We start from the raw sequence: 14443 nt of genomic DNA, 5'->3' as shown, positions 1-14443 counted from the left end.
GCATTTCGCCTTTTACTCCATCGGCCGAAGCAGCTCCAACCCAGCAAACAAAATTCATAGGAATTTGGCCCATACAAAGATAATTTTTATCGATTTTGTTATCGATATAGTTATTGATTTTATTATCCATATTTTTATCGATTTTGTTATCGATGTTTTTTACCGATTGAGGTTTCGATGTTTTTATCGATTAGTTATCGATTTTGTCATCTAAATATTTTTTCGAATTTGTTATCGATAACTTTATCTGTTTTGTTGTCGAAATTTTTAAAGACATGCTGTGACATCATATGATAGAATATCACATGATATGACGTCATTTGGCATGACATGACATCCTATCACGTCACTTCACATTATGTCACATGGCATCTTATCAAGTCATCGCACCTGACATCATCTAGGAGAATATGTAGATGAAGAAAAGGATAAAAGCAAAGATATTAAAGATATAAACAGAGACGTAAGCTAGATATGTAACGTAAGTTTCACTTCCCCAGGTTGGCACAGGCGAACTTACTTTTTTTTTTGTAAATTTGAACTGTAATAGCTCCACAAACAATTCTTTTATTAGTGTGAATGACACCCAGCATCACACCATCAGCTCTATTTCTTACAAGCAAATGGTTACCAGTAAAAATTTATCCAGTAACAATGCAATAAAACTTGCGAGTTTAGCTGTAATTTTCGCTCTCTCAATTTCCCCTACTTTGCTATTTTCTTTCAAGTTCTGTAAGAAACCGCCAGCCAGTAAAAATTCCAGTAAAACTGTTACATACACGTTTTTACTAGATAATGTCTAAAATAACATCCCTGCAGTGAAATCGCAAACTAGTCAGGAAAAATACTAGTTTACAACTAAAATTCCCTGACAGAAACCGAACTAGTTCGAAAATGACCAGACTTGTACCAAGTACAAAACGATTTATTCAGGTCCTGTTTTATTTAACTTCGACAGTTTAATACACAAAATATTATAACTTTTATTTGGGTATATTAAATAATTATTAAATGGAATACGTATTCAGTTATACCAGTCCGGTTAAATAATGATTAATTGACGAGTATTAATTAAGGCATGTTTTTTTGGATAACTGTTTAATTATCAAATACCGATATTACCACTTTTTTAATGATTAATAGTTTTTTATATTGGTGTTTACACATATGTTAGTGTTTGGCCGAGCTTCTCCTCCGACTTGTGGCTTGCGCCTTGATGTTGTCACACAAAGTGGAGGGACCTACAGTTTTACGCCGACTCCGAACGGCGATTGTATTTTTATGAGAAGCTGGTTTTCATGGCAGAAATCCGCTCGTAGGTTTGCCATTGCCTGCCGAGGTACGACCGCTGTTAAGAAAAAACCTTTTTTCTAAATTTTTATTTTTCGATGTTGCTTTGACCAGGGCTTGAACCCAGGTGCTGATGTGTGAAAGCGCGCACTGCTTACCACTACACCACAGCGGCCGACAATGATTAATAATTAATTACTTAAAAAAAATGTTAATTAATTCATTAGTTTTAATGACACCATTATTTTGTTATTATTAATCATTTTCAATTATTTTTGACTTTTTACTTACACTATTAATATAATTATTTGATAAATTTCTATTATCAATCAACAACGCAAACTATAGACAAATATTAAGAATATTTAATAACTGCTTGAATTATTTATTTATTTTATTCTTATCCAAATCTCAAATTTTGAACATTAATTATTACTTTTATAAATTTTTAAAAATAATAGACTGAAATGTGCAAAGTAAATGAATTTAATTTATTTTAATGAAAACTTTTATTTTTATTTTAGTTCACTCAAAAATTATCTAAAGAATTCATTTTATTTTTAACCAAAATGTTTTCTTTGCATATTCCATATTATTAAAAAAGATAAAAATATAGTATTTATTGTACCTGAAGACCTTTACTTTTAATAACATTTAATGAAAAATGACTTTAAATTTATATTCGAAAGTTTGAAATATCCATGTATTTATTTTTTCTTTTAATTAATACTCAAAAAATTTAACACTAATTATTGGCAAATCTAAGGCTGCTAAATAAAAATATGTTATATATTAAAGTGTACTTAAAAGTTTTTTATTTTATATTCATGAATTCATTTTATTTTTTGGCTCCCAAAGTAGTGGTTTTGGTCCATAACTAGACTAGTATTTTTCTGTCTATTTTCAACTAGTATGATACTGGTATATTTCTGACCGAAATCTGACAATTGCCATCTCGTAGGACATCCCCATGTTAAAAATACCAGTTGATTGTATGGAAAAAAGATAGTTGGCTGACTAGTTGGGCATGCGGTTCATACTAGTTGTGAGGTAGTTTACAGTTCATTTGACTACAGGGATACGTTGAAGTGCATCATTAGATTTCCTACCCATAAAAAGGACAGAAAATATATAATGTACGATCTACTACTTGTCAAATACATGCAAAGCAATGGATTTTCCCTACGAACCTTAATCAATTATTGGGCTCACCCGAGGTAAGGCATATTTATCACGGCTCATCTCTGGACCCACAATCAACATAGGCCACTCTAGTTTAAACTGGAAAGTACATTTATATCAAATAAAACACCTCTTTGAGGTAACATTTTCGAGTGAGGAAAGCTGNCGCAAACTATAGACAAATATTAAGAATATTTAATAACTGCTTGAATTATTTATTTATTTTATTCTTATCCAAATCTCAAATTTTGAACATTAATTATTACTTTTATAAATTTTTAAAAATAATAGACTGAAATGTGCAAAGTAAATGAATTTAATTTATTTTAATGAAAACTTTTATTTTTATTTTAGTTCACTCAAAAATTATCTAAAGAATTCATTTTATTTTTAACCAAAATGTTTTCTTTGCATATTCCATATTATTAAAAAAGATAAAAATATAGTATTTATTGTACCTGAAGACCTTTACTTTTAATAACATTTAATGAAAAATGACTTTAAATTTATATTCGAAAGTTTGAAATATCCATGTATTTATTTTTTCTTTTAATTAATACTCAAAAAATTTAACACTAATTATTGGCAAATCTAAGGCTGCTAAATAAAAATATGTTATATATTAAAGTGTACTTAAAAGTTTTTTATTTTATATTCATGAATTCATTTTATTTTTTGGCTCCCAAAGTAGTGGTTTTGGTCCATAACTAGACTAGTATTTTTCTGTCTATTTTCAACTAGTATGATACTGGTATATTTCTGACCGAAATCTGACAATTGCCATCTCGTAGGACATCCCCATGTTAAAAATACCAGTTGATTGTATGGAAAAAAGATAGTTGGCTGACTAGTTGGGCATGCGGTTCATACTAGTTGTGAGGTAGTTTACAGTTCATTTGACTACAGGGATACGTTGAAGTGCATCATTAGATTTCCTACCCATAAAAAGGACAGAAAATATATAATGTACGATCTACTACTTGTCAAATACATGCAAAGCAATGGATTTTCCCTACGAACCTTAATCAATTATTGGGCTCACCCGAGGTAAGGCATATTTATCACGGCTCATCTCTGGACCCACAATCAACATAGGCCACTCTAGTTTAAACTGGAAAGTACATTTATATCAAATAAAACACCTCTTTGAGGTAACATTTTCGAGTGAGGAAAGCTGAAATAGAAACACAAAATTTATGATAAATATCAATTTCGTGACAAGAATTATACGCATTTTTTAACTGCCTTGGAAACGTACGGAAAATCTTTTTTATTCATACGAATCGTTGCAAAAGTTCTGTTTTTTTATTTTGTGTTTCTAGCAGTAGACGGAATTTCACAATGTTCCGAATAAATAAAAAAAGATTTTCCGTACGTTTCCAAGGCAGTTAAACAATACGTATAATTCTCGTCACGAAATTAATATCATAAATTTTGTGTTTCTAGTTCAGCTTTCGTCACTCGAAAATTGTACCTCAAAGAGGTGTTTTATTTGATATCAATTATTTTGGGGTAGCAAATTTAAAATCGACCAAAATACAAACAATAATCCAAATGTTTTATTTTTCCCAAACAAATTGTTAAAAATGATATCTAAATCTAAATTATGTGTTCAAATCCATGTGTCCATTGAAAAATATAATTTTTCGAATACGGAATAAAGCGAAAAAGAACGGTCATATCCTTTGTATTCGAAAAAATTAAAAAAAAAATTGTGAGAAATGATAACAACGTATAAAATTGGTATCAATTTTGGATACAATAAACAACTGTATTCGCCTGATTGTCTCGTGGTTTAATTATTGTTAAGATTTCTACCGGGTGTGGGGCGCACACCTGTGCTTTTTTAAGAAGTTTTACTTCTATCACGTGTACGGAGTTGCACTCGTGCTATAAAACTAATGATTTTTTTTCAAGTAGTTTTGTTCAGTGGCAATTTATAACTTTTATTTAAGTAGAGCGGCACATTGGGTGAACTAAATGCATTTATACATACATATTTATGTACAAATGTACAACTGTAGGTAATATTGTATGCGTCTTCCCAGCTAGGTTAAGTGCGGGTGATAAACCCATGTAGCATAGTTACATACTGTGTACATACCTGCAATTAAAATTGCGAAAAATGTTAAAATTTTGGCATGCGACTGAAAAAAAACCCTAAAATACACACAAATTGTAGTTTCGATGACATGTACGAAAGGATTAGCACAGCTGCACCCTTCAACTTGTCAACTCGCGGGAAATTCCCCGATTTGCAGGGAATTTCGATTTAAGTGGCAATCGGGGAATGGCCACTTTTTTCGGGGAACTGGGTATATGATTTTTGTATCTTAAAGTAACTAAATTAGACGGATATGTTAATTTTAACCATTTGACCCTTTTTGGAGCGACATTTTTTCAATTTGAATCGTAATATATCCACAAGAATAGTTTTCCCAGATATAGGCTACATACAGTATATTTTGCTTAGCTGCACATCCTTCTTTGAGGAAGGTATCCAAATCCCTATGAAACCAAATATTGGCGGAGCCCTTACCATGTAGAAATTACTGCAAGCGAAATTTTTACCGATTGCTATCTAATTATCTATATAACTACATAAATTAATAGCAATTTTCGTTGTTCTGCGAGATGAACAAAATAGGGCCAGTGCAGGTAAACGTAATACTTTCATTGATAATTGATANCAAAATGTTTTCTTTGCATATTCCATATTATTAAAAAAGATAAAAATATAGTATTTATTGTACCTGAAGACCTTTACTTTTAATAACATTTAATGAAAAATGACTTTAAATTTATATTCGAAAGTTTGAAATATCCATGTATTTATTTTTTCTTTTAATTAATACTCAAAAAATTTAACACTAATTATTGGCAAATCTAAGGCTGCTAAATAAAAATATGTTATATATTAAAGTGTACTTAAAAGTTTTTTATTTTATATTCATGAATTCATTTTATTTTTTGGCTCCCAAAGTAGTGGTTTTGGTCCATAACTAGACTAGTATTTTTCTGTCTATTTTCAACTAGTATGATACTGGTATATTTCTGACCGAAATCTGACAATTGCCATCTCGTAGGACATCCCCATGTTAAAAATACCAGTTGATTGTATGGAAAAAAGATAGTTGGCTGACTAGTTGGGCATGCGGTTCATACTAGTTGTGAGGTAGTTTACAGTTCATTTGACTACAGGGATACGTTGAAGTGCATCATTAGATTTCCTACCCATAAAAAGGACAGAAAATATATAATGTACGATCTACTACTTGTCAAATACATGCAAAGCAATGGATTTTCCCTACGAACCTTAATCAATTATTGGGCTCACCCGAGGTAAGGCATATTTATCACGGCTCATCTCTGGACCCACAATCAACATAGGCCACTCTAGTTTAAACTGGAAAGTACATTTATATCAAATAAAACACCTCTTTGAGGTAACATTTTCGAGTGAGGAAAGCTGAAATAGAAACACAAAATTTATGATAAATATCAATTTCGTGACAAGAATTATACGCATTTTTTAACTGCCTTGGAAACGTACGGAAAATCTTTTTTATTCATACGAATCGTTGCAAAAGTTCTGTTTTTTTATTTTGTGTTTCTAGCAGTAGACGGAATTTCACAATGTTCCGAATAAATAAAAAAAGATTTTCCGTACGTTTCCAAGGCAGTTAAACAATACGTATAATTCTCGTCACGAAATTAATATCATAAATTTTGTGTTTCTAGTTCAGCTTTCGTCACTCGAAAATTGTACCTCAAAGAGGTGTTTTATTTGATATCAATTATTTTGGGGTAGCAAATTTAAAATCGACCAAAATACAAACAATAATCCAAATGTTTTATTTTTCCCAAACAAATTGTTAAAAATGATATCTAAATCTAAATTATGTGTTCAAATCCATGTGTCCATTGAAAAATATAATTTTTCGAATACGGAATAAAGCGAAAAAGAACGGTCATATCCTTTGTATTCGAAAAAATTAAAAAAAAAATTGTGAGAAATGATAACAACGTATAAAATTGGTATCAATTTTGGATACAATAAACAACTGTATTCGCCTGATTGTCTCGTGGTTTAATTATTGTTAAGATTTCTACCGGGTGTGGGGCGCACACCTGTGCTTTTTTAAGAAGTTTTACTTCTATCACGTGTACGGAGTTGCACTCGTGCTATAAAACTAATGATTTTTTTTCAAGTAGTTTTGTTCAGTGGCAATTTATAACTTTTATTTAAGTAGAGCGGCACATTGGGTGAACTAAATGCATTTATACATACATATTTATGTACAAATGTACAACTGTAGGTAATATTGTATGCGTCTTCCCAGCTAGGTTAAGTGCGGGTGATAAACCCATGTAGCATAGTTACATACTGTGTACATACCTGCAATTAAAATTGCGAAAAATGTTAAAATTTTGGCATGCGACTGAAAAAAAACCCTAAAATACACACAAATTGTAGTTTCGATGACATGTACGAAAGGATTAGCACAGCTGCACCCTTCAACTTGTCAACTCGCGGGAAATTCCCCGATTTGCAGGGAATTTCGATTTAAGTGGCAATCGGGGAATGGCCACTTTTTTCGGGGAACTGGGTATATGATTTTTGTATCTTAAAGTAACTAAATTAGACGGATATGTTAATTTTAACCATTTGACCCTTTTTGGAGCGACATTTTTTCAATTTGAATCGTAATATATCCACAAGAATAGTTTTCCCAGATATAGGCTACATACAGTATATTTTGCTTAGCTGCACATCCTTCTTTGAGGAAGGTATCCAAATCCCTATGAAACCAAATATTGGCGGAGCCCTTACCATGTAGAAATTACTGCAAGCGAAATTTTTACCGATTGCTATCTAATTATCTATATAACTACATAAATTAATAGCAATTTTCGTTGTTCTGCGAGATGAACAAAATAGGGCCAGTGCAGGTAAACGTAATACTTTCATTGATAATTGATACTAGTTGGACAATTTTTAAGACAGGTATCGCCAATGTGCAGGTATGTTGAATGCATCTATCAGAGCAGTTTCCTTATAAATTTTAAAAATAATGCCTCTGATGTGCATTTTGGGGTAGGTACCTTAAATGTGCACTTAAGTATAGAGGCAGCAAAGCAAAATATACTGTACCAGAAGAGAGCTAAGGTTTTGGGCTAGACTTGTGGAAACTTAGAATAAAATCGACTGACCAGTTTTTGAAAAAAATGCCCGAGTTCTCTATTTTCAGCAGCCNCAAATGTTTTATTTTTCCCAAACAAATTGTTAAAAATGATATCTAAATCTAAATTATGTGTTCAAATCCATGTGTCCATTGAAAAATATAATTTTTCGAATACGGAATAAAGCGAAAAAGAACGGTCATATCCTTTGTATTCGAAAAAATTAAAAAAAAAATTGTGAGAAATGATAACAACGTATAAAATTGGTATCAATTTTGGATACAATAAACAACTGTATTCGCCTGATTGTCTCGTGGTTTAATTATTGTTAAGATTTCTACCGGGTGTGGGGCGCACACCTGTGCTTTTTTAAGAAGTTTTACTTCTATCACGTGTACGGAGTTGCACTCGTGCTATAAAACTAATGATTTTTTTTCAAGTAGTTTTGTTCAGTGGCAATTTATAACTTTTATTTAAGTAGAGCGGCACATTGGGTGAACTAAATGCATTTATACATACATATTTATGTACAAATGTACAACTGTAGGTAATATTGTATGCGTCTTCCCAGCTAGGTTAAGTGCGGGTGATAAACCCATGTAGCATAGTTACATACTGTGTACATACCTGCAATTAAAATTGCGAAAAATGTTAAAATTTTGGCATGCGACTGAAAAAAAACCCTAAAATACACACAAATTGTAGTTTCGATGACATGTACGAAAGGATTAGCACAGCTGCACCCTTCAACTTGTCAACTCGCGGGAAATTCCCCGATTTGCAGGGAATTTCGATTTAAGTGGCAATCGGGGAATGGCCACTTTTTTCGGGGAACTGGGTATATGATTTTTGTATCTTAAAGTAACTAAATTAGACGGATATGTTAATTTTAACCATTTGACCCTTTTTGGAGCGACATTTTTTCAATTTGAATCGTAATATATCCACAAGAATAGTTTTCCCAGATATAGGCTACATACAGTATATTTTGCTTAGCTGCACATCCTTCTTTGAGGAAGGTATCCAAATCCCTATGAAACCAAATATTGGCGGAGCCCTTACCATGTAGAAATTACTGCAAGCGAAATTTTTACCGATTGCTATCTAATTATCTATATAACTACATAAATTAATAGCAATTTTCGTTGTTCTGCGAGATGAACAAAATAGGGCCAGTGCAGGTAAACGTAATACTTTCATTGATAATTGATACTAGTTGGACAATTTTTAAGACAGGTATCGCCAATGTGCAGGTATGTTGAATGCATCTATCAGAGCAGTTTCCTTATAAATTTTAAAAATAATGCCTCTGATGTGCATTTTGGGGTAGGTACCTTAAATGTGCACTTAAGTATAGAGGCAGCAAAGCAAAATATACTGTACCAGAAGAGAGCTAAGGTTTTGGGCTAGACTTGTGGAAACTTAGAATAAAATCGACTGACCAGTTTTTGAAAAAAATGCCCGAGTTCTCTATTTTCAGCAGCCCGATTTTTACTTTTCAGGCGATAACGTTATGACATATTTATATTTTATAAACGCAAAAGACAGCGTTGATAGCTTGTTTTAAGACCCTTCTACTGATATCCACTTCAATGGTATGGAATGAGTAGTGCGACCTCAGTGGTAGTTTAAAAATTGCCTTTTTTCGAATTTCAGGCACCAGCCACGCCCACAAAGGCCTACGAATCGAAACATCCTGGAACAAAACCTTCCTAGTTTTTTGGTACTTTAATTCTTGAAAGTTTGAAAAAATTAAATGAAGGTACGTTCAGACGCTACACATATCGCAACGTATCTCGTAGTGGAGACACGAACCAAAACACATTTAGCTCTATATCTTTCCAACTAGTAGCCAGAACTTAATATATAAGGTATCGTTTGAAAGGTATTGGCCTATAGAAAAACACTAAATACATTTGGTGCATCCACATACCCCCTTAAACCTGAAAAAGCAAAAAAAATATTTTTTGTTTCGCAACACTGCAGCCTAATTTTTAATAATCCGGTTAATCGTTTATGAAGCTTGAATACATTTTCTGGACGCACTCTGCAGGACCTTTCCAACTATACCTCAAAAATGTCGATGAAAGTCTGGATAAAAACTTCCAAATCTCGTGTATATATAAGCGAGTTATTTCAGCATGCTACTGAGGCTGCTTTCGTCACTCGCGAGCACTGCCGTACGCTGTGATCAGGATCATCTATTTAGCCTAGACTTAACCGGTTTGTCCAAACCGGCTACGGAAAGACCAGTTTATCTTAGGCTAAACCGGTATATCCTATTGCGTGTTGGTAAAACTAGTTTGGCCTAGGCAAAACTAGTTTGGCCTAGGCAAAACTAGTTTAGCCATAAGATCGGGTTTGGCCGGTAACATATACACATTTGAGAATGCATTTTGCTTGCCTTTTTAAGATATTTGCCTTTTTGCCTTTTCTACCATTAAAAAAAGTGATTATAGCATTTAAATTTTGTTTTTGTTAATATTAAAAAAATAAATGCCCAGATTCGAAAATAGTGCTACGAAAATTAGTATGTATAGTAAAACGCAGTGTGTAAGTAGTAGTGAAATACTTAAGCAAACATTAATGGTGATTTCGTTTCTCGCAAAAAATGTTTGCCTTCCACGGTGCAAAATATGTTTGATGTTACACACCCTGTAAAAGGGCATGTTTTTGCCTTCTTGCCCTTGTCTAGCTCCCTCATTGGATAATGTATTCGTTTTAAGCAACCATATGGTTTTCAGGGCAACGATCGCCCCTGACAAAGGGCGGAGAATGTAGCTTTTTTGCCTCACATGAGTATGATATTTTAAAAAGCTAACACAAAATTTATTTTTGATTACATTGAGAAGCGGCTTATAGAGGCGCGGGGACCTATTGCCAAATTGGTGCTGGAAAATTTCAAAGCCGTTTTCTTAGCTAATGTAGGCTTGGAGACAAATTGGGGTGTGGATAAAATTGTTAAGGGCGAGGAAAAATCCCTTATTCCTGAAAATATGAAAGTTGTAAACGTTCCATATTTAAACTGGGCGCCACTTGTATCAACTCACGCCGATTGCTCGTTTAGTATATTTAAGGCTTATCTTCGCGAAAATCAAATGAAAATGCTGCCAGAAAAATTCAAAATGCATCTAGTGTTTCAATGTTACTACAAATATTAGATATTTAAGTTTTGTTAGTTAAAATTTTTTTGATTTTCTTTCAGTTTTTGTCTTTCTTAGTCCCTTTTTTGCCTTTTTTGCGACTTCTAGTGCCCTGTTTCTGAATTTTTTGCGATTTCTAGTGCCTTTTTCTGCCTATTTCTATATTTTATTGTGCCTTTTACAGTCTATTTCGTTATTTTACTTTGCCTTTTTTATATGTTTTTAGGTCCTAAAAATCCGTTCCCTGGTAGTTACACATTTCCGTGCTGCAGCTCAACGCAAATTCGAAGTTTATTTAATAAAAAGGAAATTATGAAACATATTGAAATTTAGTTCAATAGAAAAATTATTACTCCTTCTGGAGGCACTAATAGCACCTCATTTCTCCAGTTCGGTCGGAGAATGCATATAAGTAAAAACTGACCACACAATGGCACATATTTTGCTTCCGAATGGATCCCTTTCATATTTTCTAAGCTGCTGTTGCTGCCAACTAAATTTGCATGTACCTATTCTATTTTTTTTTTTGCACTAGCTCGCGAATCCACGAATTCATAAATTTTCAGATTTTCAGCACCTACTTGGGCCACATTCTCTATGTAAAAGCTGATAGTTTTAAGACTTGTTAATTACACAATTATTTATTTCTTTACTGTGCCCATTCAAGAGACCCAAATTTAGAAGTACATTTTTTGTATTCTTCAGTAAAAGTTTACATAAAAACAAGCTTCCTTCTTTCCAATTTTCTTTCAAAATATGTAGATAATATCTCAAAATGAGAAGTTTCCCTGAAGAATGCTAGTAAAGACATATGCACGGTTCTTAAAAAAAAACATAATATACCTACCTAACGCTCTGACTACGTTGCTCGAATAGACAATAAAGCTTCTCTGGGCACATGTCGAGCATGTGGGAATAGACAACGTCTATTAATTCGGCTGATACTTTAAAGATTTCCTCGCAATGATCGATCATAATTCTGAAAGAACATATGTATATATGCATATATTTTATTAAATAGAAGTTATAAATAAATTGCGTTAAAGTACCTGATCACATTAATTGCATCACTCATAGATTCTTGCTCGTTGCTGTAACCACAAGCTGCTACATCTGCGGTAGCGGTTGAAGAGCTTTTTAATGTTGTACGGAGGATGTTTGGCGCGAAAACGGTTGCCAAATTATTGCTGTCCATCTTGTTGCCACTAATTTGAGTATTACCGTCGTGCCCAGCTATATCATCTGAACAGGAAGCCACTTTTGCTAAGAATTTTAATAAAACATAAAGCGTATCACGATGAGCTACTGGAAGCAGCTTTACCAAATGCGAGATCGCCTCCAATTGCAGACGTCGATTACGTATTCCTAGAGATGTGAGGAATTTTAATTTAAGAAAATTGCAACAAGAAACATACTACGGAAACTAGTGATGGCACGATGAATCGAAAAACTTAAGATCGTTTATTTGATTTCACTTAACTATTTAATTGTATCGAAATTTTCCTTTTAATCAATAGAAGGATTATCTGATTAATTTTCAAAATAATCGAAAAATCTATTTTTTCCAAAGCGGGTGCAATCACAATGGAAAAACGGAATAGACTACCGCTGAAGAAGTCTGATGAGGAGGTATGGTGATCTCCGAAACAGCTATCACTCCTACTATTTATAAATTATTGTTAATTTTTCCGCAATAGTTTTCATTAAAAAATCGGCCTCAAGCTCAATACAATTGTTATAATTATAAATTATAACCTTTAGGGCAATTTAATCAAAGCCTGGTTGACAGTAATCTCCCGTTAAACATCGTTATCTACGTCTTTGACTCCATGCATATAACAGGCTGTCGGTAACGTCGATAAAGATGTTTAACCGGAGATTAGTGTCAACCAGACTTTGAGTAAATGACCCTTAGGGCCGGTTACTCAATGTCTGGTTAACACTAACTACAGGTTAAACAACGTTATCGACGCTACCGATTGCCTGTTGTATGCATGGAGTCGAAGACGTCGATAACGATGTTTAACCGCAGATTAGTGTTAACCAGACATTGAGTAACCGGCCCAGGATTCGCCTAACCGTGCAAACTTGCGATCTTTAATTAATAAAGTACCAGAAAATTCACGCATTTCTTTTGCTACTGTCAAATATCCTTGATAAAGCACTAAATATATGTCAATGTGAGCTTGAACGTTTGCTTTTTTTTTATTGTACTCGTATATTAACGTCAGCGATGGGCACCGCCTTTCTCGCGGGCAAAGCTCTTTTAAGCTTTATATAGATTTTGTATAGGTGCGAGCAGAGTAAAAGCCCTCTCTGCCCAACGCTGATGTTGTTATTTCAGCCAAACCATCCTGCAAGACAGCTGAGTATCATATGAGTGCTCATATTATCATTATCACTAATTACAAAAATGCTTATTAAAGTATTCATTTTTGTTTAGACCATGGGAAACAATTAAGTACTTTCCTCTCAATGTTGTCATCAGAAAGTCCTCAGTACTAATAGTCAAACTACTCATTTATGCCATACTACAAAAACAAAAGTGTAAATGTCTTAGATTTTTTGCCTAAAGTGCTCAGCAATGTCTTGTAGGTATGCTGTTATCATCATGCAGCATGATTCAATAATAGAAAGGTTTTGTAATAAAACGGCTCCTTTACAAGTGCAAAATGTGTCTCACTCTACAGCTTCTAAGTTATATTAGTAGTAAAGCCTAAACTTCTTCATACAAAATATTTATTGGCATCACCTTCGTTTGCTTAATTTGCTGGAACAAGTCCCGTTCAGCTATACAATAAGCAGAAACGCCGATTGATAGAAATTTTTAGACTGATTTCAACCATACCAAATTTATTTTTTATTTGGCGTAGGTAAAAAATAAAGAAGATGTAACAGGTTTATTTGCTTTGTTTATTTGTATTTTTTATTATCACTAAATTCTTGAAACCCGAAAGCAGATCATCTAAAATATATACATACATATATCAAACTAAAGGTTATAGCTTGTACTTTCTAAATGAAATAATTTTCTTTTAGCATTAAGCATAGTTATTTTTTTTTTAAACAGGTTATTTCATGAACAAATAACATTGTTTTTTTTAAAGTATTTTTGGCTTAAAAATAAAAAAAGCATATAAATAACGCACATCAGCTGAATGATAAACTAATGATCATAAGTTTGACCGCGGATTTTGAGTAGCAGTGAATTTGCAACTGACTACGTTGTAGCTTAAGTTGTAGCTGCTGTATATCAGATAACCCACCAGGCCAGGTACCAGGTTAGGTACTCCTAATGTTATTCATGCCAGCATATATGCTTTTGTTAGTTTGACCGCANATGGGCTAAAAACTGCAAACTCAACTTTTTTCTAGAGAGCGTAAATAGAAAGTGAATTATTTTAATGAAATTTTGCAGAATTTTCTTAAATTTTGCACAAGGTTTGGAACTCTGATTTTTGGGGATTTTGTTGTAGAATTTACCATATTTTGATAAAAATTACCGAAAACTAAAATATTTAAAAAAAAGTTGCCCGTATTGTANAAAGTAGGAGAAGCCGAAGTAATAAATTGATACGAGTTGATAACAAAGTTAGGTAGTGAGCAGCTACGTACTCAGTCTCTTAAGTTGTAGCTACTGTGTA

General features: G+C 33.0%; 1 protein-coding gene across 1 annotated transcript in view; it reads right to left on the bottom strand.

Moving 5' to 3' along the window:
- RhoGAP102A (Rho GTPase activating protein at 102A) overlaps nucleotides 1–14443 on the bottom strand; it is a 280795-nt gene that overhangs the window by 6956 nt on the left and 259396 nt on the right. Inside the window, exons 9-10 of the mRNA XM_017630466.1 lie at nucleotides 11849–12164; nucleotides 11647–11778 (exon numbers count right to left, since the gene is read on the bottom strand). Coding sequence (XP_017485955.1) covers nucleotides 11647–11778; nucleotides 11849–12164 — 448 coding nt within the window. The remainder of the gene's footprint in view (nucleotides 1–11646; nucleotides 11779–11848; nucleotides 12165–14443) is intronic.

The sequence above is a fragment of the Rhagoletis zephyria genome, unplaced genomic scaffold (genome assembly GCF_001687245.7).
Source record: "Rhagoletis zephyria isolate East Lansing unplaced genomic scaffold, Rhagoletis_zephyria_1.1 Rzeph_scaffold_00089, whole genome shotgun sequence".
In the NCBI taxonomy this organism is placed as follows: Eukaryota; Metazoa; Arthropoda; class Insecta; order Diptera; family Tephritidae; genus Rhagoletis; species Rhagoletis zephyria.
The sequence above is the reverse complement of the archived record's forward strand: the minus strand, read 5'-3'. Positions and strand labels throughout refer to the sequence as shown.